General features: G+C 43.3%; 1 protein-coding gene and 1 long non-coding RNA gene across 4 annotated transcripts in view; both read right to left on the bottom strand.

Annotated features, from left to right (window-relative positions):
- TBC1D8 (TBC1 domain family member 8) overlaps positions 1-22,080 on the bottom strand; it is a 48,938-nt gene extending 26,858 nt beyond the window's left edge. For 2 of the 3 annotated variants that reach the window (XM_074815090.1, XM_074815088.1), the window contains exons 1-4: positions 21,820-22,080; positions 7,589-7,744; positions 3,156-3,274; positions 1,413-1,641 (exon numbers count right to left, since the gene is read on the bottom strand). In XM_074815090.1, coding sequence (XP_074671191.1) covers positions 1,413-1,641; positions 3,156-3,274; positions 7,589-7,744; positions 21,820-21,946 — 631 coding nt within the window. In that variant the 5' untranslated portion in view covers positions 21,947-22,080. The remainder of the gene's footprint in view (positions 1-1,412; positions 1,642-3,155; positions 3,275-7,588; positions 7,745-21,819) is intronic. The other variant, XM_074815089.1, reaches the window with a different exon arrangement.
- On the bottom strand, positions 18,047-19,917 carry LOC141920224 (uncharacterized). The gene is made up of 2 exons (XR_012622259.1): positions 19,635-19,917; positions 18,047-18,930 (listed from the first exon to the last, which is right to left on the bottom strand). It is a non-coding gene; the product is annotated as an uncharacterized LOC141920224 (long non-coding RNA).
- Positions 22,081-23,281: the final 1,201 nt, after the last annotated feature.

Here is a 23,281-nt window from a genome sequence, read left to right on the forward strand (position 1 = left end):
GGAACAATATAAAGGGTTTTTCTTTCTCCCTCCTCCTTCCCCCATTATCTATCATTAATAAGTATCATTTTTGCTTTGTGTGCTTTGGCAGACTGGATATCTCAGATTTAATGAGAGAAAGCCTGCAATGACAGCAAGAAGAAATGATTGACAAAGGATATTATTTAATACTAAACAGAAAACAAGGAGATTAAACAAGAACTCAGATATCTAGTATGTATCAAAAGACTCCATTCTAGTCTTCCCAGAAAAACTCAACTTTATTTTTATAACAAATAACAAGCTTACCAGCATTTTAAATCTAACTCTGCCACCTTTTGCAGATATGATAAAATAATCAGCCTGAAATAATATAAGGAAACAAACAACCTCTAACTCTAAGCATGTCTTTGTATGCTTTAAGTCTTCGAAATTACCAATTACTATCTTTCTTATCTTTACATTGATGTACTTAATTTTTAAATCTACAATTTTATTTGACTAGCCATCCCAATATTAAATCCAGACAGTAAATGGTAAATTTTTCCTAATTGTTATAACTGACAATTGCTATATTTACAGCAGTACAGGTTTATATTACTGTCTCTGCTGAAGTTCCAGCAGATTAAACAGGACTTAAAATGTTGCCAGTTCATGCACAATCCTACTAAAATGAGAAATGCTACAGACTTTAAATAGCTACATCGATTTTCACCATCTAATGTCTATTACATTCATTTTTACCTTCCAATATCTATTCTGACAGGCTTTTCATAATCACATGACCCTTCCTCTGTAGAGGAACACCATGACCAAAGTCTTACAAGTCACTGAACTGTCTGAAGGTCTAAAAACCCTGAGATGTACTTCTCATGACCCTCCTGCACTGCTATTCAGAAACACGAAGATATCCCTAAATTGCTGTTGCTTTCACTTAAAACCTCCAATTTTTCACCTGGTTCTCCAGGGCACAGCCCTGTTATGTTTCCTGGGCTATTTCCAGGCAGGTAGCTGGACTCCAGCATCCCTTGGCCTCACCAGCCCTTCCCTTGCTACCCAGCAGCGTCAACTCTGCTTCCCCACCTCTGGGAGGGACCCATCTTTACTCACTGTTTTAGGCACTAAAAGTGTCTGTTTCAGAATCTGTAGGATGTCGGTTACATTTTAAGGCTGCTTCACTATGGCAAGAAAAAGAATCAGATAGCAGCTGTGTCTGCATGCTCTTATAGTCTTATTTTTATTACTGGATTCATACTGAAACATAAAGGCTGAAGTGAAAACTACATTAAACAGGATTTTTCAACTGAAGAACAAAAAATCGGAAACTAAACTTCAGAGGTGAACTAGGCTTTTCATTAAAATTCTAGCTATTCTTGCTTTTAATATAGTTATATCTCTCTCCAGCATTAGATTTCTTATGCATTTACACTTACATTCTTTGCCCAGGAAGAAGGAGTAAAAACAGAGATGATTTATGCTCAAATAAAGCCAGCCTTGCCGAGGAACTTTTCCTTTCCAACAGCAACAGGAATAATAGGTGATCAACTTCTCTGCTTCAGGAAAATTAAATCTGGATTCAAACTTCACCAGGGCTTCTCGGAACTTCTCAGGGTCTTCCTCCTGCTCGGCGAGCTTACTGCTTGTTTCCTCCGCAATCAGCGCCTGAGTCCATAATGAGATAATACATCAGGCGAAGCGATGGCATTCACACTCGAGGAAGTTGCTACAAGCTACCCATTCAAATCTTAATAATGCAACCCTTTCTTACATAGAAATTAAAATTGATTTGCAATTTTCACAAATGGAGAACTTTCTATGGTGTTTGCATCTTCCATACATTTTGAATGCTTCCAAATCAAAACTTCTGGGGGCTTTTTTTATTACTATTTTTTCAATGAGTCTGGCAAAACCATATATTTACAATTTCACTACTGCTTATGATTGCTGTTGTTTGGTGTATACAGAGCAAAGGTAGAGTAACAATTGTGTATACGGACCAGTAGTATTTTCCTATGAAGAGGCAATGCAGTGAGATGTGTCAGTTAACTTGTAACATGCTTGGAACCATTAAAAACGTGGTTTCAAGAACATCTATGGAAATATAATTAAGTATTTTTAATTAATGCAGTATTAGAACAAATGAGTTAAGTATGTATTGCACCATTCAAATAATCTGTATGTTACAGCACCTGGTATAATTTGCAATTACCAAGCAGTAATTGTATTCGAGCCTTTCAGTGCACTTAGATAAAGTGGGGTTTTTTTAAGAAAGCAGGATAAAACTAAGATTTACATAGTGATTTTCTCCCCTCCGTCCCCTTCTTCCCCAACTTCACATCCCACTGAGATCACAATAGCAGGGCTGAAATCCACCAAAACCAGTAAGTTCCTACAAATTTTCCAGACCAAAAAAAGGGGTATGGGGGGAAGAGCACCTCACTAAAACTCTTAGCAAGAAAAAGCTTGCAGCAGGACCTGAGATAGTCACCAGCAGACCCACAGACCCGCCAGCCATCACAACGTTACTCTTGAAGCACGTATTTTACTAGAAGCAGAGCTCAGGACTTTCTAAGGCTTTCTAAGTTTTACCACACGTGCCGTTATTATTTTAAATCTGGTCTTTAGTCACCAAATTCCCTCACTTTTAAAATTCTTTAGTCTTCCAAAAGGATGCTCATTTCCTCAACCCTGTGGCCACTTGATGATACCTCTGAGCCCCGTCAAGAAGGACAGGAGTATGGAAATGGGCAGGAGAAACTGATGGGTTAAAGTTAGGAAAAACATGGGAGATAGGAGGAGAAATGTACTAAGGAGGAAAAGCTGAGCTATAGGAAGGGAAGGTATTTAACATAATGTTCTGTGGAGATGGAGAACTGAAAGCAGATGCTGAAGAAAGCTCAGCTGCACATCACAGGGAAGAGAAGAACATTGAAGCTGGAAAGGGACAGGTGGGATAAAGTTTAAATTAGATACTTTGGTTTTGAGATGTTTCCAAGGAAATGTGAGTAAAGATGCACAGATGCTGACCACATCAGGTGCAAGTACCACACAGAAAACCAATAAATAATGTTTAGATAGACAAAACCAAATACAAATGACAACAACTTTGTAACATTATTTCTAATAAACCACATGTAATGAGGCAGGGAAGGGTAAAAGTAAGACAGTTTCCTTACCTTCACTTTCCCTTTGACAAAACTAACAATATCTTCTTTATTGTCAAACACAGACAAAGTATGGAGCAAATTTTGTTCCAGCCATTCCCAGTGCTGGTTTATCTCCTCTGCAGTGGCACCTAGAAAAGCAAAAAGTAGTGTATTGAAACTCATACTACAAAAATAAAACTGAAAAGAAGAAAAAAAGTACTAAAATGCACTATTTCATAAATTCGTTATGAAAAACTGAACTTTCAACCTCAAAATTCTTGGTAGCAAACAGGTCAAAAAGGTCTCATTCGTAGCAGTATAGTTAGAGAAAAACAAAAATCTCATTGTTTTAGAGAATTAGTTTTAGTGCTTTTAGTTTTATCTTCTCAAATGCTTTCAGCCACCAAATGCTGCATTAAAAGTCAAAGCAGAAAAAACAGCAAAACTTCATCCTGAGCTGCTAGACTGAAGCTTATTTTGACATGACATTCCCTAACCACCCTCTGGAAACCTTTGATTTACATCCTGTTCTCAAAAGTCCCTCATCTTCCTTTCTCCCTCCCTCAGTACGCACATGCATACACACACCACCCCCACACACATGCACACCCTTTGAGAGGAATACACATGGTCATAATCTGCATCCTATTTGAAAAGCTCTCTATTAAATAATTAAACTACCTAAAAATAAAAACAGTTTGGTTCAGCAACACCTAAAAGGTCTACAAGAGCACACTTCTGCAGTTTGGGGAAGAAACACAGTGAACAGAAAATCTTTGACAAATACAGATTTTCAAATCTTTAAGGCTTCCTTCTCTAAGGATTTATTTGAGGGTTTTTCTGCTATTGTTTTAAATGTAATGTGTTCACACTAACTCTAGAAATAATATTTCAGTCACCACCTATTTGCTTTGGCTCTTTCTGCTTGAAACTGAACTGTCGCTGCATCACACGATGACAGAAAAGTCAGAGCAAGACAGGCAACATACAGGGGATCAGGGGAAAATCTGGCCCCTCCAGATCTTACTGGTCAGTGATCAAACATTATAGGTAAAAATGTAAAGGCAGCAAAAATTGTTTTTCCTAATGGCTTGCTAGTGGAAAAAAGGAGAGAAGTAGTTGGATGTAGACATACAAATCACAGATGAATATAATAATAAAGTGAATCTCAAATAGAAGACCCATTATCTCAAGATTTGATTTGTGTGTACATTAGAGATGCATCATGTTGCCTCACAACAAAAAAATGATAAATTTAGCTAAGGATTTTCCACTTTCCTCTCCTCTGTTTTCCATGCAGAATGCCAACTGGCAGGGAAACTTTCCAAGATTTAACTTCCTTGACAGGAAGTTCTTGTGATGGAACTTCATAAATATCATTAATCAAGGTTAAATTAAAAAAAAAAATCATGAAAGAAGAGACACTTAAACGCCCTCTAGGTAAAGAAAACAAATTATATCAATGGTTAAGAACATCAGAAATGCGGTCATTGTATAATGAAATGGCTGTGCAAAGAAAATACTGAGTTGAACTTTTATTTCTGAGCTACCCAAAAGATACCAACTGTATGGGAGAGCTGGTGGACTGCCTCTTGTGAAATAAGCTGTGAGCAAGATGCCTTTTCACAGCAGCACCTACACTGCTTGGACTGCTCCGAGCCTGGGCCCTGGCACTGGCTATCTCCCACAGGGGCTACTGCAATCTCTCCTGCCAGCCTTTAGGTATCTTCAGGGATTCTGCTCAAATACTGAAAGTTCTCTTTGCCCCTTTCATTTGGTCAAGCTAACTCCTCAGCTTTTCAGATCCCTTCTTTATTTCTAATTGCCACTTCATGGCTTAAAGTCATCCTGTGATTTGACCCAAGCATTGCCAATCTCTTCCTTATTCCTCTTCCTGTGCTGATGCTCTGCACAGCATTTTATTCCAACTTTCACCCACCTTCTTCACATGCCTGTGCCAACTGTATATTTAGTCTAACCACAGCTCACTCCTCATAATCCCTTTTTTAAACCCACTTCTCACCAATCCCTTTGTTCTCCCTCTCCCAAAAGCTACCTCACTTGACTGGGACTTGGGTTTCCATTTTGTCCACAAGCCTTCTGAAAGGAAAATCGTAAGTGGCTCTACACTAGGGCTGAGGTTAGCCTTTTTTTTTCCCTGTACTGGTATAACATGATTAACCATCTGGATTAAAACATCTCTGCCAGAACAGCCGTGCTGGGCAGACTTCCTAGCAGCCCTTGGAGATTTGCAGAAGTCTGTAATACAGATCTGACCCTTATGCATATATTATCATTTCATCTTACAGTTCTTGGAACAGAGGACTGCCAACATACAATTAAAAAATGACTTTTTAATTAACTGCCTAATGACATGATGGCTATCCCTAACGAAGTTACACCAGGAGACTGGAAGGAGCTCCTGGAGCTGCTCCTTGTCCTTGCTATACAGCAGGAACCTTAATGACTCACTGCTCCTCCCAAATCCAGTAACAAAACTCTTAATGTTGCATTTGCGCGAAGCACCTCGCTCAGACAGGACAGAGCTGGGTGAGCAGCGACAGCTTTCTGCGTGGGGAAAGTCCTCCAGCTTTCTAAGAAAAGGGTCAGGTGATGCTGTTCCTCTGACTCCTATTGCCAGCACCAGCTCTCCCCTGGACGCTCACATCAGGGTTTCACAGCAGCGATATCATTCAGAAACAATTTCTGCTACCATGGTTCTTCATTTCTGTGCAGCTCTGGCAAGCATGTATGTCCTACCCACGCAGCATACAAAACAGAGCCCTCTGCTTTCCGCTCTGTTACTATAAATCTCATTTTCTCTGGGCTGACCATCCATTCAGAAGAGCCAAAGAGAATTTTAGGAAACAATAATAAAGTAAGTTTATCTCAGCAAAATCCTTAACCATCCCAACCAGGCAAGTTTTGATTTGTAGTTCCTTTAGTACAAAAAAACCCCACAACCTGTGGGCAGTAAGAGTGTGGATAGGGCAAGGATCAGCCCCAGAAAGGGATATTACATATTCAAATGATCAAGAAGCCCATGGCAGCACACTGAGCTTACTTTTCCAGTGAAAGCTACCTGGCTTCATCAGAGAACTGTCAGCATGAAGCTCTTAAATTTCTCCATGAGATGGCATTATTTATATATAAAAAGGAAGGGGGTAGTGATATAAAGCATAGAGCAATTGCAAAATGAAAACCTAGCCACAACAAAAATAGCACAAATAGACTTTATGCAAGCTTCTTCACACACATCTGACAGAGGGAAAAATTCCCGCTATTAATGGGGAACACGCAGAGGGATCTCTATTGAACCAAGGAAGAAATGCTGAATGAGCTTGTACAGAGAAAGAGGGCGAATACATAGATTCCTGCTTCCATTTAAAGGACTACTCTGTCAAACACCTTGAACAACTTGTTAACACTTATATTAGCTAACTATTTCACAGCTTGATCTGTATAAGAAAGAATAGAATAGAATAGAATAGAATAGAATAGAATAGAATAGAATAGAATAGAATAGAATAATCTACAAGGATTATCTAGTTCAACTGCCTGACCACTTCAGAGCTGACCAAAAGTTAAAGCATGTTGTTAAGGGCATTGTCCAAATGGCTCTTGAACACTGACAGGCTTGGGGCATCGACCACTTCTCTAGGAAGCCTGTTCCAGGGTTTGACCACCCTCTCAGTAAAGAAATGCTTCTATTTATGTCCAGTCTAAATCTCCCCCGGCACAGCTTTGAACCACTCCCAAAGGAAAACCTGCTGTAAATTTCAGTGCTAGGATTTTATAGACTGGAGCAGAAGGGATGAGAACAGCCCTGCAGACTGGCCAAGAAGGAACAGGATGAATGGAACAAGTCCATTCAGATGGCCTTTACTATGCCATGACAAGGTTGCTGCAATTCACATTGATAATCACTTTCCTGAAGATCAGCTCAACCTTCAGGGGTTGTAGAAACACTGCAAAAGGGATTTGTGCACAACAGAGCAGGCACTTAGACATTCTCCCCTGACAACTTTACCTCCTAAATCATGTACCATCTTCCAAATGTTCCAGTTATATTTCATTAAAACCAAGCGTGGTAAGACATTTCACAGTAAGCAAGCGAAAGACCAGACTGGTGAAAGCCTAGACTAAGTAGCTTCTTGCTGTAAGGAGCTATTACTACTGTAGGAAAAGATATGCATATGAACACAACCACACTACTTTGCAAGACAGAAAATCAATGCAAAACACCCTCAGCTAAACAAGCTTTCTATAGACACTTAATGTTCCTAGTTAACACTTTTTCATATTTCCTATCTGGGTTTTTAACCAGACGTTAATTTGGTTGTTAAGATATAGGCAATAGCTTTCCACACACACACTACTAGCTGGGGTTACCTTGAGCTTCTTGGACATGCAGACACTGACCATGCTCAGAATCAGTTTGGGGTTTTTCGTCTGTGACTCACCAATAGCTACGGCCCAGTAAACTTCTGATCCGTTCAATAACTCACCACATGCAATGGCAGAGTAAACCTGTGAGCCTGGAACTTGGAGTAAAATTCGAAACGGAGCAACACGTGCATTAGAGTCTAACACGGCATCCAGGGCACCAACCAAGCGACCTGCAAAGAAAAAGCAGGGGAAAGGAGAATTAGTGCCAACTTTCACCCCTGTAGCCTGCAAGTCTTTTCACATCTAAAGGCGTAAAATTAAAATACAGAACGTAATGATAACAATTCTTCCCCTATTTTATGCTGTGATTTACAGATGTTCGAAATGTGAAAGGCAAACCAGATTAGAAGATCAAAAGCATATCAAGTTCTTTGCATTTCTGGTTTTGCCTCATATATATGTATATAACCACAGAATTGAAGTAGAAAGACCTGAGGGCACCTTAAGAAGTTACTGTTCCAGCCCCGCTCTGAAGCTGGATAAATACACCTATGCCATAAGTGGTGTTTGTCTAACCTGTTCTTCAAAGCCTCCCACAACCAAGATGCAACAACTTCCCCTGCTAGCCTCTGCCACTATTTTCATTAAGTATTCTCACAGCAAAAATAAACCCAAACAAACAAGCCAACCACCACAATCTTAAACTTTCTTGCTGGAAATTAATCCTCCTTCCCAGAAAATGAAGAGTAATCGGCCACAGGCATTTCTGATGTTAATGTTTGACATACAGAAAAAATACCACCATAGTTGCCCACCCTTTAATGATTTCTCTATTTTCTAAAGAAACCCCAGTTGCCTCATCTTGTCCCTATGGGTCATACTTTTCAAACAGCTCATTGTTCTTGAGTTTAAACTGGAATCTCACCAGCTTATCTTTAAGTGTAACACTCCAAACTGGACATGATGCTCACTACCAGTAAGGTCTCAGCCGTAAGAAACATGGAAAATCACCTCCTGTACATTGTGTACACACCAATGTATGCAAGAGAGCTTGCAGCAGTAACCCACTGTAAACTGGCACTTGGCATAAATACAGGCAAACTCATTTGGAGAGCTGGAGCAACTGCTGCCCCCGCAAAAGTCTTTTCAGTCTGGAGGCCAGCTGGAGTTGCTGGCCTTCCCCATTAACCTCCCCCCAGCAGGCAGGACCATACTATGCATGAAAAAGTTATTAAAATGCCATGAGTTGCAAACTGGCATATTAAAGTAACTCAGAATTGGTTTATGTCACCTACAAACAGCCATTCAGAAGCAGCTTATATTCAATTTGCTTAAGCCACAAGAACATCTAGGAAGTTTTCTGCAATACTACATTTTCCTTTTACACATCTAATTTCCCAGACCTAAATGCTATATTTACTGTTGTATTTTTGTTCCTTCACCATTTATCCAACACAAAAGGAACTATTCTCAGCCTCCAAAAGTTCTGCCTCCCCTTGGCACCATGTGCAGTTTTTATGATTGCATTCTCCAGCCCATCACCTAAGTGATTAATGCAAACAATAAAACGAAACCTACAAAGTCCTCACCTGAAATGCCTTCTCACTTGGACAACAAACCACAGCTAATTAATTTGAGTATGGCACAACAAAGCAGCAGTGTAACCACTTTCTGTCTAGGAGGTGTAAGAAGCTCACATGGAATAGCATCAAAAACCTTCCAAGAGTGAAGACAATTACATCAAGTACTTCCTCCTTGCATTCACACACACTGTTGATGATGCTTTCAAACCCACAAAAGTTGGACACAAGATGTTTTAAAACTGTACGGTGAGATACTATTCAGCACCAGTTTGCTTCTCAGCTAAATACATGTCCAGATACTACACCCATCTATTTAAAATGGAGACTCAGAGACCAATAACACGATTAATATCAGAAAATGCTAAATGCTCTCCTGTAACTGCAAGAAAAAGACACAAAAATTCATTCAAGTATAAAAGGTAGCAAATTATCTGCGCTCACAGAAAACAGAGCACCAACTTCAATGTGCAGTCTTCAAAACAGCTGGATTAAAGCCAGTAAGATAGCATCAAATGATGCAGAGAACAAAAATAGGGTTTAACTTTCCAATTTCAAAAGACTTGAGACACTGCAAGAAAAATAAGACGAAACTTATGAAGTTCTGTGCATGTTTTCGCCTGATTATAGACCTAGGAGAAAGATTTCTTTTTCCTTTCACTAAAGTCATGGAAAAAAATCAGCAGTGAGTGCTATCAAAATCCCAATGAAATGCTTAATGAACATCTGATTTGTGAAATATTTTTCCAAAAATAATGAAAACATGCATGAAAACAGAAAAGTAGCTGCAAAATTTTGGTTTTACTTCTTAGCCTGTGTAAAATGAATTCCTTTTTCTGTTCCTGAATAACTGACCAGAAAAAAACAATTCCTCTTCTCACTGTTTACTTCTGCTTACAATTTCCATTTTGCTTACCAACTATTAAAAAGTTTCCTCCTTCAACTGTGCAAAGAAAAAATAATCTCCCTTGTCTAAACTACCCATAGCTAAAATATTAACTAAGGATGACAAGGAGGAGCCAGAACTAAAAATCGAAGAGAAGAAAAAAAAGAGCATGGTCTTCAGGATACCTGCCAGAACAAAGTCCAAGTGGGCTGGCCCCCATACAAGGGCTTCAAAAGGGCGCAGCAACCTCACACCTAAATCACTCCAAGCCAGCGCTGTGGCTGACAGGGGGTCCCATCCTGTCCCACCTTTGCCAGAAGGGTTTGTGGTGGGGTTGCTCCAGAAGGGACATAAGGGCAGCAGGGGAAAAATAAAAGCAAGTACTGCTAAAGCCGAGCAAGCATCAAGTGTGGGTTCCGTGCCCATGTTTGGGTCTCACCCTACCCCCCTGCAAGGCTGTTCACCATCACTGCAGGCTGTGCAGCAGTCCCTCCATTCCTCTCTTTAGTTTTCTCCTGCCAAACATGGAGCAGTAACCTTGTCTGGCAGGACCCCATGACTGCGGTTTAGTGCCTGTACTTCTGCAGTGGTTCAGCTGCACATGAAGTTGATGCTTAAGTGCTAAAAAATAAAGGAGAGACTGACAGAGGCAGAGGAGGAAAAAGGGAATTAATACAATTGCATTTGCAGAAGCATGAAAAGGATTCAACACTAATAAATACACGCAGGTCTAATATAATTTAGTTGAAACTGTAGTAGCATGAAAATTACTACAATTAGAGGCAAAATTTTTCCAGTGTGAGTTGCCTCATACTCATTTGGGGTAACTTTCAAATCATAACACTTGTGTTATGCTTCTCACTGAAGCACTGAAAAGTAAACAACCTAAACATTCCTGAACAAACAAGAAACTTTACACAGTACACTGATTTTGAAACATGCTTTGAAAAATACCTAGCTTGTGAGCAAGAACCTTTCTAATAATATGTCCTAACAGCTTGTTCCATGGAAGGGTCTCTTGTAAAATAGGGTCTGCTTATAAAATAAAAGGGTCTCTGGCTCTCGGGTACATATAAATTATACAAAGGGTCTCTGGCTCACATGTTGATGCATTAGCATGCCTTCAGCTAGGATGCAACAGACCTCTTTCATTTCACAGGCAGCAGTGAAACCATTTATACTACAGGACAGTCCAAAATTAAAAGAAAACAGAAGCAGTTGGGGAAAAGAGAGAACTGCTGCACTGGTTTCCTTCCCACAATTCCCACCGTTTTTTTCTTTTTACTCTATATGGGACAAGATTTTTGGGAGGAACTTAAAGTTCAGAGTACTTTGTTCCCTTTAACAAGCCATTCCACCAACTTCTGGTCCGCTTTTTGACCTCCTGAGATGCAGAAGTATTTCAGGAAAGCAGTTAACTGTACAGTAACTGCCCTAAGAAAAGCTGCAGACGTAAGTTTGCAAAGCCTTCTGCTAAAGACTGCTGACAGAACATCACAGGTTCCTCAAAAGGTACAAGTTTCTTCATGCAGAAAGAATATTCCCAGGCTAAAATTCATATGCAAGTTTCAGGTGTGATGTATACTTCTGACAAATATGGAGGAGAGGACAGAAGTGGAAAAAGACACACTTTACTGAAATTATATGCTTCTCCTCAATAAATCTGATCACTTTAGCTGTAAGCTGGATTTCAGGTAGACGGAACACCTATCTGTATTTTTTTAGAAGTAAGTCTATAAAACAAATCTGGAAAACTTGCTACAAATCCCACACTTTACTTGGCAGTTTTTATTTCACTGAAACATCTACTTTTGTGCATATTTTACCGCTTCAATACTGGAAATTGGAATACCTCCAAGTAAAACAAGACTGTTGTACTTCTAATTGCAGATCCATTTTTATCAAATGTACGTGCATATTACAGACACAATACTGCAAATAAACTGAAGTATAAAAATTAGCAAGGAACCATTTCAAATTCTGCAACAGGTAGGGAGTGTCTCCCCTTTAGAGGTCAATTTGTAACCAAAGAGGATGCAAACAGGACATCATGTACAATAAACTTGTTGAGCATTTCTTCACAGAAAAAAAAGTAAGTCAGGGATATGCTATAATGATCAGGTTCTCAAATGAACTATCACAAGTGCACCACTCTTCATCTTTAAAGACATGGTTCCTTATACCCCCACAGAAAGATAAAAGATCCCATTACAAGTTATACTGTGTCATGTTCATAACTAATCTAGAAAAAGGAACATGTTTACAGAAAGTTAATTTAACACCAACTTCTACTAAACATACTGTACCTTTCAAACTAAAGAATGCAGGCTCCTTTCCCGGATTGGTGTTGATTATCCACGTGGTATTTCAAATATTCTTTCAAACTTCTGAGACACTGGGCAGAGAGTGATTAAAGCTGAACTCAAACTAAAAAATGGAACTGAAAAACTATCTATTATTTCCATCTTTTAGGCGATACTCAAGAGACAGTCCAAGGCACTAACAATTATGCTGGCTCAAGAGCACATGAATTAAGGCACCCTCTACATAGAGCAAGATGATTTCTGCTTACCTCCATCATATTTTAAAGGCCTTAAAGGGAAATTTTTCAGAACTACTCAAATGCCTTCCCATAAATGGGGTGGTCACTTCAGCAGCTAAGCTGTGCTGCGAGGCAGAGGGACTCAGACTGATCATTTAGGAGTCTGGGACCAATAAATTAATAAAATCCTCAAAAAATAGAACAAAAAAGCAAAAGGCCAAAGCTGCTATTGCTTTTTTTTGAAGAAAAAAAAAAAAAAAAAGGAGAGTTAAATCTAAGACTAAGTGACAAGGAAGACTGCAGTACCACAATACTAAGCAACATTACCCTTACAGTTTTACTTTGTTTTTAAATAAGACATCTGGTCATTACAGCCAGGATCTTTTGTTTAACGGAAACTCATAAATTCATTACAAAGCAGGGAGTGAAGGTCAATGTAGTTCAAAGAGGCAATAACATGCGGTATCTGCAATTAGTTGATAAGAAATTCTGATGGCACTTTTAAAACCTGGGGAGCAGCAGGCCAGATGTGCACAAGATGGGCACCTCACCCCATCCATGTGCCACAGCCCCGAACCTCCCAAATCAAGCGCTTACCCCCCCTCTCTCGAAACCAAAGGGGTCACACAGAAGACAGTCCAATCGGTGTCTCCAGCATCCTGGGGAACAGCTTTAGCCACTGTACAAGCAAACTGACCACTGTAGAAGCTTGATGCAGAGAGAAAACTGTCCTTGCGCTTCTCCTTGGCCCACTCGGAAAAATAAAAAAGACTTTAGGTTTCCATGGCACCTGAGACCAGCACAGCTGGACAGATGTGCAACAAGCCCTGCCTAAACAATAACTGCCAAATCAAGCCCTTCTGAGAAAACAGGCAGAGGACCACCACAGTACCTGGACCCAAACCAGTTTGCCAAGATGCTCAGCTCCTCCAAAGCTGAGGCTGCTCTTGGCCGCAGGCACCTGGCATTCCCAAAGTCAGGGAAGTGGTGGCACTGTGAGGTCTCTAGGGACTGCAGTCACTGCTCGGTGGCTGCTCTGCAGGGCTGTGCAGAAGAGCAGTTGGTGGCTATGCTCACCCGTATCATGCCAAAGCCCTGTTTTAAACACTCATGCCCTTTTTTCAATCAGACTAGGTTATTTTTGTAAGACAAAACAACCAAACTGATTCAGGATTTGTGATTTGTGATTACAGCCATAGCCCAGCATCCTTGTGGCACAAAGCCACAAAGCATAAAGCATGCCTCTGAATTCATCCTTGGGAGCTCACTACAGCTTTTCACTGCTGCTTGCTACCTCTGCTCCTCCATCAGAAAGCTGGAGACTGAAAGAAAAACAGGTCCAGGAAGCAAAAGCAGCAGTCTGACAAAACCAATACTTTGCCCGAAAGGAGAAAGCTCTTCCTGGGAAGTGGAAGGAGCTAACAGTACAGGTTGCTTCCCAGCGGATGCAGCTTCACAAGGAGAGTTAATAGCTGCAAGAGGCACTCTATCTAAGCTGTTCAAGCATGCAAATTGGGAGAAAAGAGTAAATCAAACAATCCAGATGATCATAAAAACAAAGTTGGGGTTTTTTTAGGACAGTGAAATTGAACTAACAGCTTCAATAAAGCAGAATTAATCTTGACTCTTTGAGGCTGAGAAGCACTCCATACCCTGAATCCTAATTACACTTCTTCACATAGTTTCCTGCATCTCGCAATGATTTGCAAACAATTACAGTTTCACAATAGCCATGGTGGGCAGCAATTAGCCGCGCTAGAGGAGGCAAGCAAACTGGCTGAATGAGCAGCCCACCACCAGGCAGCAGAACACAGGGACAGACACGTCAATGTCCCCGTGCCCTGGCCCCCCACCATCCTTGTGCTCCAGCTGGAGCAGAAAGGTGGTTTTCACACCAACCAGAATAAGATTAGCCTGCCAAAAGGGTGCTCCCGGGATGGCACCAAATAGCAGGAGTTGCTCGCCTGGCTCTGCAAGGCATCTCAGCAGCTCTCCCTAGGAGCACTGTCCTTGCTGAGGGAGGGATGGGGGGGGTGGGTTATGAAGCTGGCTCCCACCTGGCCTCAACCACCCCACCACACAGGAGCCCTAACTGGTGATCACAGCCCCGTGGCTGGCCCAAGGTGAGACACAGAGCTGAGATGCATTGAGGGCCACCGCTGTCTTCATCCTCACCTCTTGCAGCCCAGCCAGAGACTGCTGCTCATCCCACAGGCACTGGGCATTATAGGCTAGGGTGGAGGCTTTTGATCTGCACCAAGGTAGGATACAGCCCAGGACAGTGGGCATGAAGCTAGTGCTGGCCAGTGCTGGCCAGTGCTGGCCCCCACCATAAATGTTTGGGGATGTCTCTAGGTCTTTCATGCCATCTTGATTCAATTTCTCTAAAAGTTCAAAACTCAGATGTTTAACAGGTTGTTACTTTGTTTCAGGCCTCCCTAAAATCCATGTTTTTGCTGGATAAGAACACCATCAGTTATGTAAGGCCACTAACAACAGTAGCTCAACGTCTCGGCTTTACACCAGCCACACTGTCTTCGCTGAATTCTGCAAAATGATATAAGCAGATTCAGATACAATACAGCACCCATGAGAGAATATTTCTTATTAGGCTTCCCCCACTAAAAAAAAAAAAAAAAGCAGAACTTATTTGGGCAAGTACGTAAGAAAAAGGATGAAAGAGGACTCCTACAAGGGCTTTAGGAAGGCTGTGTTTCCTTTGTAATGATAAGGGCACACCACACTGAAGATAAGCACAGACAATGTTAGATTTCAGCATAAAGACCTAATGCTCCAAGCACTTATTCACCCAGGGAAATATCAACATTCAAGTCCTTACATTACATCCAACATGGGCTTTGGGAGATCAAACACTGCCACTAGGGTAAATTGGTTTCTGTTGGTTTTTTTTTTTTTTCAATCTAACATGCAGAAACAAATTGAAATAAATTGTTTAATCATTATTGCCCAGTGTCAGTGCTCCAGGAGATTGCACATGAGAAACAAGGGGAGTTTAGCCATTTCACTGCAGAGGCGGGTGTCCCATGGTCCTTGTGACTCCCATACCCCTGGGTGTGATGCTGAGATCTTGCTCTGGCATCGGACCACCACATGGGGAGGGAAAGACCACACCGGGGAAAGAGAAGTGAGCCGAACAGTGCACCTGCTCTCCCAGGATGGTGGAAATGGCACTACAGCCCTGAGGCACTGGTAATTTCTCCTTGCCCCTGCTTCCCCATGAACCGTTTCCCCAGGCGAGCATGCTGCCTCGGCAGGATTCTCACAGCTGCTTATCTCAGTCCTCTGCCATCAGTCCAGGTCAGGCCAAGCCTATTTTTATAGCCCCGAGAAGGCCACAGAGCCAAATGCTTTGATTCTCACGTTACAAGTGCAAATACCTGAAATTGTTTTCCACCTGAAAACGGACAAGAAGGTGGAACATAGGCTGCTGCTGCAGTCCTGTAAATTACCCAGACACAGGACGCTACTTGGGGCAATATAAAAAGGTCTCTCATTTTTGGTGGCTTCTGTAAATAACACTGAAGGGACTGATCTAGCGTTACTTAAACTCTGCCACCACAGACATGCTCAATTATTTCATAAGGAAGATGTTTTTTCCTATGAGGGTGGTGAGACACTGGAACAGGTTGCCCAGAGAGGTTGTGGATGCCCCCGCCCTGGCAGTCAGTGTTCAAGGTCAGGCTGGATGGGGCTTTGAGCAACCCGACCTAGTGAAAATGTCCCTTCCCATGACAGTGGGCATTGGACTAGATGATCTTTGGAAGGTCCCTTCCAACCCAAACCATTCTGATTTTCCTGCCTTTTTCTGCACCATTTGGCCTCCACAATAGGAAAATAAAAAGCCATCATAGCTGTTCACTGGATTAGTGTTGCACAGGCTGTTGGTCAGTCTCTAAGCAGACACAACCCAGCTCCTGCCTCTCCACACACAGGTACATTCTCACCTTTAATATTAGTATTTAACACAACATTAGCATTTCAACACAAGAACCTGTGTTTTGCCTTACCCATACACCCTTGCTGTGCCTTAGGAGCAGGAAAGCCACCCCAGAAAGGCAAACAGCAGGAGCCAGAGCAGCACACACAGTTCAGGAGGCTCCGGTATTGGGGTGCCTGGCTTTGCAGGAAGGAACCTGGCCCTCCCACTTCTACCCCTCTTTCCAGATCATGCCTCCAGGAGAAGCCACAGTCTTAGGAAAGAGCTTGTAAGCATGCATTCTCCTTAAAAAATGTTAAGTAAAATAAGGAGTAAAAAAAAAATAAAACGGGAAAAAAACCTGTCGATCTGAATTCCAGTTGTGGGCAAGGCTAGATAACATTTTGACGAGAGGCCAAGCTTTCAGTAAAGTATTTGGATTTTCCCCTCTCCTTGTGCAAGGCTTCAGAGAGAGCTCTTCGTTAAGAAAACAAAACCGTGAATACAGAGAGTAAGCACTACTGATATCCTTTATTAACATCACTATTGTTACATCTTCCTCTCCTCAACCTGCTGCATTTAAAAGTGCCTTTTTTTTTTAAGTAGAGCTCAGATTGAGCCTTTATCTGTCAATAACTTGTTTTGGTATCTTGGACATACTTTAAGATGAAAAGGCAAGCTGTTTTGAAGGCTCTATTGGGACAGATCTTTTAATATGCTACTCATTTTGCCTTTCACCCCTTCAAAAAGTAAAAAAGTTTACAAGGACATCCATTTGCATTCTCTGCTAAAAATCCAAGTCTTCCATATATTTTTGACCCCCTCCTGCTACAATGTAATGAACAGAAGCAATCTAGATGGATTCCCCATCTTCGTCATGGGAACCCTCAACCTCTGTGTCCCCTCACGGTCTTTCTCTGAAATAGAGTATGAAATTATTTACCTGGACCTTGGGAGATGCACAGGGATATTAAAAGCTGATGTATTTACTATGATTGCAGTACTGTTTGGACTAGAGAATATGAAAGAGCAGCAGCAGATCTGCTTTTTTAATTTCCAGAAAAATTACATAGAGCTTATCAATAGCCATTTTTCTGTATGCATTAAAAAATTAAAATCCAGGCAAGGGGAAAATAAGGAAGAGAGCTCTTAGGTAACTAGTCAGATCTCCATTCACAACCAAGAGGTGCTCTACAGATCAGTCTGAAAGCTATTGCCCTGCAAGAATTTTATTTAAAAGAAAAAAATAAAATCCTAAGATGGGAGTTTACTACAATTGCTGACATATAGCTCAAGGAAGTGTATTTATCATGCCAACCACATTTATTTTTATTGAAGGAATAATAAGGTTCAGATTCACATACAGAAGATGCTTCTTTTTGCCAATGTATTATCTTATATTTAAAGTTGTGCATTCTAAAGGTTTATATGAGCTGAAGGAGAAATTAATTTCTTTTCAGAATGTTCATCCTCTGCGAGTTGCAAACAATGTAAGACCACATCCAGCTTGAAAAGTGCCTTGAGCTGAAAATGGAGGCTGGAAGAATAGTAGGGGGAAGTATCATAACTAAATCAAAAACACAGGTAAAACAGGAACAAAACATCATCTTTTATTGATCTACTTCGAGCAAGAAGTTAAAGAAGCATTGTACCCCAAAAAGTAAAGACAAAAAGCTGCTTGAAACAAGAGTTCATTTTAAAGTTTTATTTAACCTTATTTATAACAGCAAGAATTCACAAGTATTTAAAAGAATCCTAAGTGGGTTTTTATATACTAAGAGTGTGCAATGTGAAGTACTGCATAAAGCAACTGCAAAGTTAGGTGCTTGGGAAGAGTGAAAAACTACTCTCAGTCCAGTGCTCGTGATGAAATCATTCCCAACACCTCCCAGAACAAGCAGTTTTGCTGTCAAAATGCACAAAACTAATCTAATCAAACAGGAAGGTGAATGAATCTTTCAACATCCCCTACTAGAAATGAAAGTAGTGATTCACTTACAGGTTAAACCATCTTGCACTATTCTACCATAAGGGATTTGACAGTATTTTTAACTACTGATGGCATCTCAATCTCACCATTAATATGTAACCTCAGAATCAAAGATATCAGCAAGTACCAAATCCAACCAACTTTGACCTGTTAATCATGGCTGTATCACAAGCCTTTTTGTAGGAACCTACAAAGAGGTCTCCAATCGGGCAAAGAACTAACAGAAATTACCGATCTAAATAATTTTCACAATCTTAACTTAAAATTAGGTTAAAAATTAGCTATTTCCTTCCTAAGTCTCTGATCCAACAGACTTCTCATGTAGAGATCCAGGTAATGTAGCAAGTTAAACATTTACTTGAAAAGTATATCCTTCAGGAAGACAGAAACCAGAATGACACTGGTCAGGTAACGAAGAGTTAAACACGGCCTCCATCGTACTGGCACTGCTCACAAGTCCATTGTGCATTTGGTAACTGCCCTAGGACGCAAATTAAATAACAGTAGTAAATACAGTCTCTCTCTTACAAACATCTTCTCAGAGTCTGACTGAAACACAGTACTCAAAGAAAGAAACGTAGGTACAGAAGAAAAGCACTTTTGTGCGAGAGGTCTTCTCTAGTCCATGCTTCAGGAATTAAATCCACATAAAATATACCCTCCAGCTGTGCTAACTTACTCTTACATAATGGATAAAATGCCCTGATAAGGAGGGAGAAGTGTCCTAGAAGAAAAAGGACATGCAAATACGAGAATAAGGCCATAAAACAGATGTCCTCACATAGGTTCAAGCGCAAATACCATGTTGTATTAACATGCACAAGGACAGCTCAGGCATTGCACCCCTCCACCCTGTTTAAAGCAAATGATGTCATGGGTGGTCCACTGCCCCATCTACACTCTTTACTTATGAAATCTATCTCCTGGGGGTTTTGCCCTGCCGATCCCACATGGGTCTAACACAGCCTGAGGATACGCAGCCTCCTCACCAGAGGAGCTATGAGATTCTTTTTTACCATGGCTTTCACATACAGGATCTTCACATCTTTGAAACTTCTACCTTTCCATCAAACTTAATTGCAATTGGCCAGGGCTCAAGTTACTAGAGGGAAAAGAAAACATATAGATATCATTCTCACTTAAGTTTTGCTTCTACAGTAAAACAAACAAAATCTTCTAACTTACAGCTTGGTAGACCATACTCTGAAATATGGCAGTGCTTAACGGTCCTTTGTATCTGTCAGTTTGGAAGAGGCAGGTACTAATAAAGTGTCTCTCTAGTCATGTAAAGCAAGAACCAGGAGGTAAGCTTTGCACCAAAAGCAGTTACCAGCAAAGCCCAAGTATTTCTCAGAACAGGTCTCCATTTCACTTGTCCCAAGTAGAAACTGTGAAAAAAATTAAGCTATCTGTCTAACTCCAGCTATGCTTAATGCTCCCCTACACTTGCTTTTTGGTTATAGGAGTCTAATTTCTAAGCACTTTTAATACAGGCATTTCCAAATGGTTTAAGAGACTGTCAGAATTTACAGTTCCCTTGGAAAACATTGCCCGAGACAGGAGCGGCTTTCCTTTGCCAGCCAAAAGAGATTTATGCAAGCCCGTGCACTGTAGATTCAGCAAAATGATTCACCTGAAACTTAACCAGAGAGAAAAGCAGCTTGTTCGGTTTAAGCTTGCAAATTTCTGCCGTGGAAAGCTCAGGCACGAGGAGTTAATATTTGTGGATCTGAACCTCATGATTGTCCTGGACCTAAATCAAGCAGCTGCAAACAGCTATTTTTAACTCCGAAAATTAATCGACATCGTCCTTACAATCACAAAAGAGTGGCCTGTGACTTCCACACAGGGGGCGGGGGAAAATATGAGGGTAAACTTTTGTTTAATTAGCTGGCAAAACTTCCATTAACCTTACCAGGGCTAGCATTTCATTAGTAATACATCGATAACACGGGATCTACCAAGCCACAATTAAGTTTTGTGCTCTTTATGACCCCACAGCTAGGACAAGCCCTAATTTAAAAAAAAGATAATGCAAAAAGCAGTATTATCAAGTGGCAAGGGTCAATGGTTCAGGAGCAAAAGGTTTTAATAAATCAATAACAAACGTGACAATGTAGCTTCTTAAACCACATAGAAAATACTGACTTTGAAAATACCTGAGCATACTTTCAAATGTAGAAGTCACCATTAAAAATTCTGATTTTTAAAAGGTACAAAACAGCCTCATCTGCTTTTAAGTAAGAATTACACTGTTAAACTGTGTTACTTCTCCAAAGTATTGTGTGTTTGAATACAGCTGCTGGTATCTTCTGAACCAAAAGTTTGGCTCAAATTCCTTACTCGGTTACTCTACAACGTCAACGCAGCCTCACGCGATGCTCTCACTGGAGTTAGACACAGATCTATACTGTTGCGAGTGTAGATCCTTCCTCATATATACCCTTCACCGCACGTAGCTACAGTGCCACATGGCTACAACGTGCCTTATCTACACCCACATAAGCCGTAGTATAATTAATGCAAAAATAAGTCAGAATCCACTCTTCCACAAGACTGAATTAGCGACCCCCTCCCCGTAATGTACGTACCGGCCAAGAGTCATAAATCCTAGCCGTATTTATATAGCTCCCACTATAGAAGGGGGGGGGGGGGGGCTCAGCGCAGGTCGCGGCCGGTCTTGGGGGGGCACAGCCCAATGGGGGTGCCACCAGCAGCCCCCGCCGAGCTCGGGGAGCTCCGCCCGGTCTCCGCCGGGGCTACAGCCGGCCCTGCTCGGAGCGGGCCCCCCCCGACCCCCTTCCCCATCCAACTCCGCCGGCCGCGGGCACCGGCGCGGCTCCTCCGCGCCGCGGCTGACGGTCCCCGAGTTTGCCCTTCGTCACGTTTAAGAAAGACAGCGGGAGGGGAGAGAGGGGAAATAAAAACAAAAGTGGCTTTAGCGGCGCTCAAGGCTACAGAAGCACGAAGCTGCTCCCGAGGCAACTCGGGGGGAGCCGCGGCCGCCCCCACGGCCCGGCCGGCGGCAGCCTCCGCACCGCCCGCGGCGGGGAGCCGCGATGCCCCGGGACGGCGGCGCCCCCCGCCCGCCCCGCACCTCCGCCCGCTCCGCTCCGCGCTATCCCCGAGCCAAGCCGTGCCGAGCCGAGCCGGCTCGGCGAGGGGCTCCGCCGCGGGCCGAACAAAGAGGCCGCTCCCGCCTCCCGCAGCCCACCCCACTGGCGGGTCCCGCCGGCGCGGCCAAGTTCCCGCGGGGCAGAGCGCAGGCAGCACGATGGGGTGGGGGGGCGGGGGGGGGGTACCCGCCGCCCGGCCCGGCCCGCCCCGCCCCGGTTCGGCGCCCAGCCGAGCCCCCCGCGCCACCAGGTACCGGTGAAGCGGCCGCCGCCGTCTCCGTGGCCCCGACGCCGCTGCAGGATGAAGTAGCCGCTGCTCTTCTGCGTGACCCACAGCTTGAGGGCGTTTTTCAGCAGCACCTCCTCGGGCTTCAGCCACATCTTTCCCCGGCTCGGAGTGTCTCCCTCTTCCTCTCTTTCCCCCCTCCTGCCCCCCGGGCTCGCCCGCCGCTCCGCACCGCTCCGCACTCCGGCGGCCCGGGTCACATCGCCCCCAGCGGGCTGCGCTGCGCTGAGCGGCGACAGCCTCGGCCCCGGCCCCGGCTCCCTCCGCGCGGGCCCGGCCGCCGGGGAGGGGCCGAAGGCGGAGCCCGAGTGCGGGCCGCCCTTCCCGCGGAGCCGGGGGCTTTGTGCGGCGGGGCCGCCGCCATCCGAGGAGCTCCGCGCCGCCGAGCAGTTACGGCGTGGGGGGTGGTGGTGCTCCCGGTTCTCCCTCTCGGGGGTCTCGTGGCGGCCCGAGCCCCCCCCCCCCCCCCCAGCACATTAGGGTTTCCACGGCACCCCCGGGTCCCGGCGTATCCCCCGTCACCGGCGTTGCAGCCCGGCGTACCATAGCCCGGTGCCGGACCCGCTGCGCACCCGCCTTCTTGCCGCGGGTACCCCAGGTCTCCCCAGCCTGTGCAAGCAGACTCGGCACGTAGCCCCACGGGTGCACACCCCCACCCGTGGGTCTGTGTCCCCCGGCCCCCGCCGCGGGGAGCCGGCAGGGGGTGGCGGGAAGGAACGGGGGCCCTGGCTTCGGCGGCGGGCGGGGGGCGCGAGCTCTGCTTTCCTGTTTTCTTCTGGATCCCATCTTAAAGTGTGAGCCCGCGGCTGCTTACTTTGATGTTTGAATCCCAGTGCTTCAAGTGAAAAGTCAGAATCATAGTTTTACAGGTTGGGGGCGGGGGGGGGGGTTCTCATTTAAGAAGTAATGAGGCACTTCTTGTGGTTGAGCTGTTGGTAGGATCGTTTGTGAAGCTGCACAGATGGTTACTGCCACAGCACCTCTACACTGGTAGTCCTCTGACACTGTATTTTATGTTTTTCTTTAACCCAGATTGCCATTAAAACATGACCACTGTACTTTCAGTCACTTTCCGCTTCCGATTAACAGCAAATATTCAATAACTTCTTTATAACCACTGCAGTAGCAGGCTGCTAAACTTCACGCAGGCTTCATTTGGATCAAAGACCCCAGTCACTGTGGGTTAAATCATGTACTCATAATTTGGGCAAAGATCCGTCTATGTAGAGAATTTTGATTAGGGAAAAAGACCCGGGCTTCACTGTACCAAGCCTGGCCTATTGTTACGCGAGTTGTGAACTTTCCAACTCTTTGAAAGGCACTGATGCTGCAGTGCGTTACTTAGCACGGCCAGCGGTAATTATTAACTGGGATTTGGAAGGTGCCCATGTGGACCGGTTTCCAGCCGCCAGTGGGAACATTTAGCAGGC

This window comes from Strix aluco, chromosome 2, assembly GCF_031877795.1.
Source record: "Strix aluco isolate bStrAlu1 chromosome 2, bStrAlu1.hap1, whole genome shotgun sequence".
NCBI lineage: Eukaryota > Metazoa > Chordata > Aves > Strigiformes > Strigidae > Strix > Strix aluco.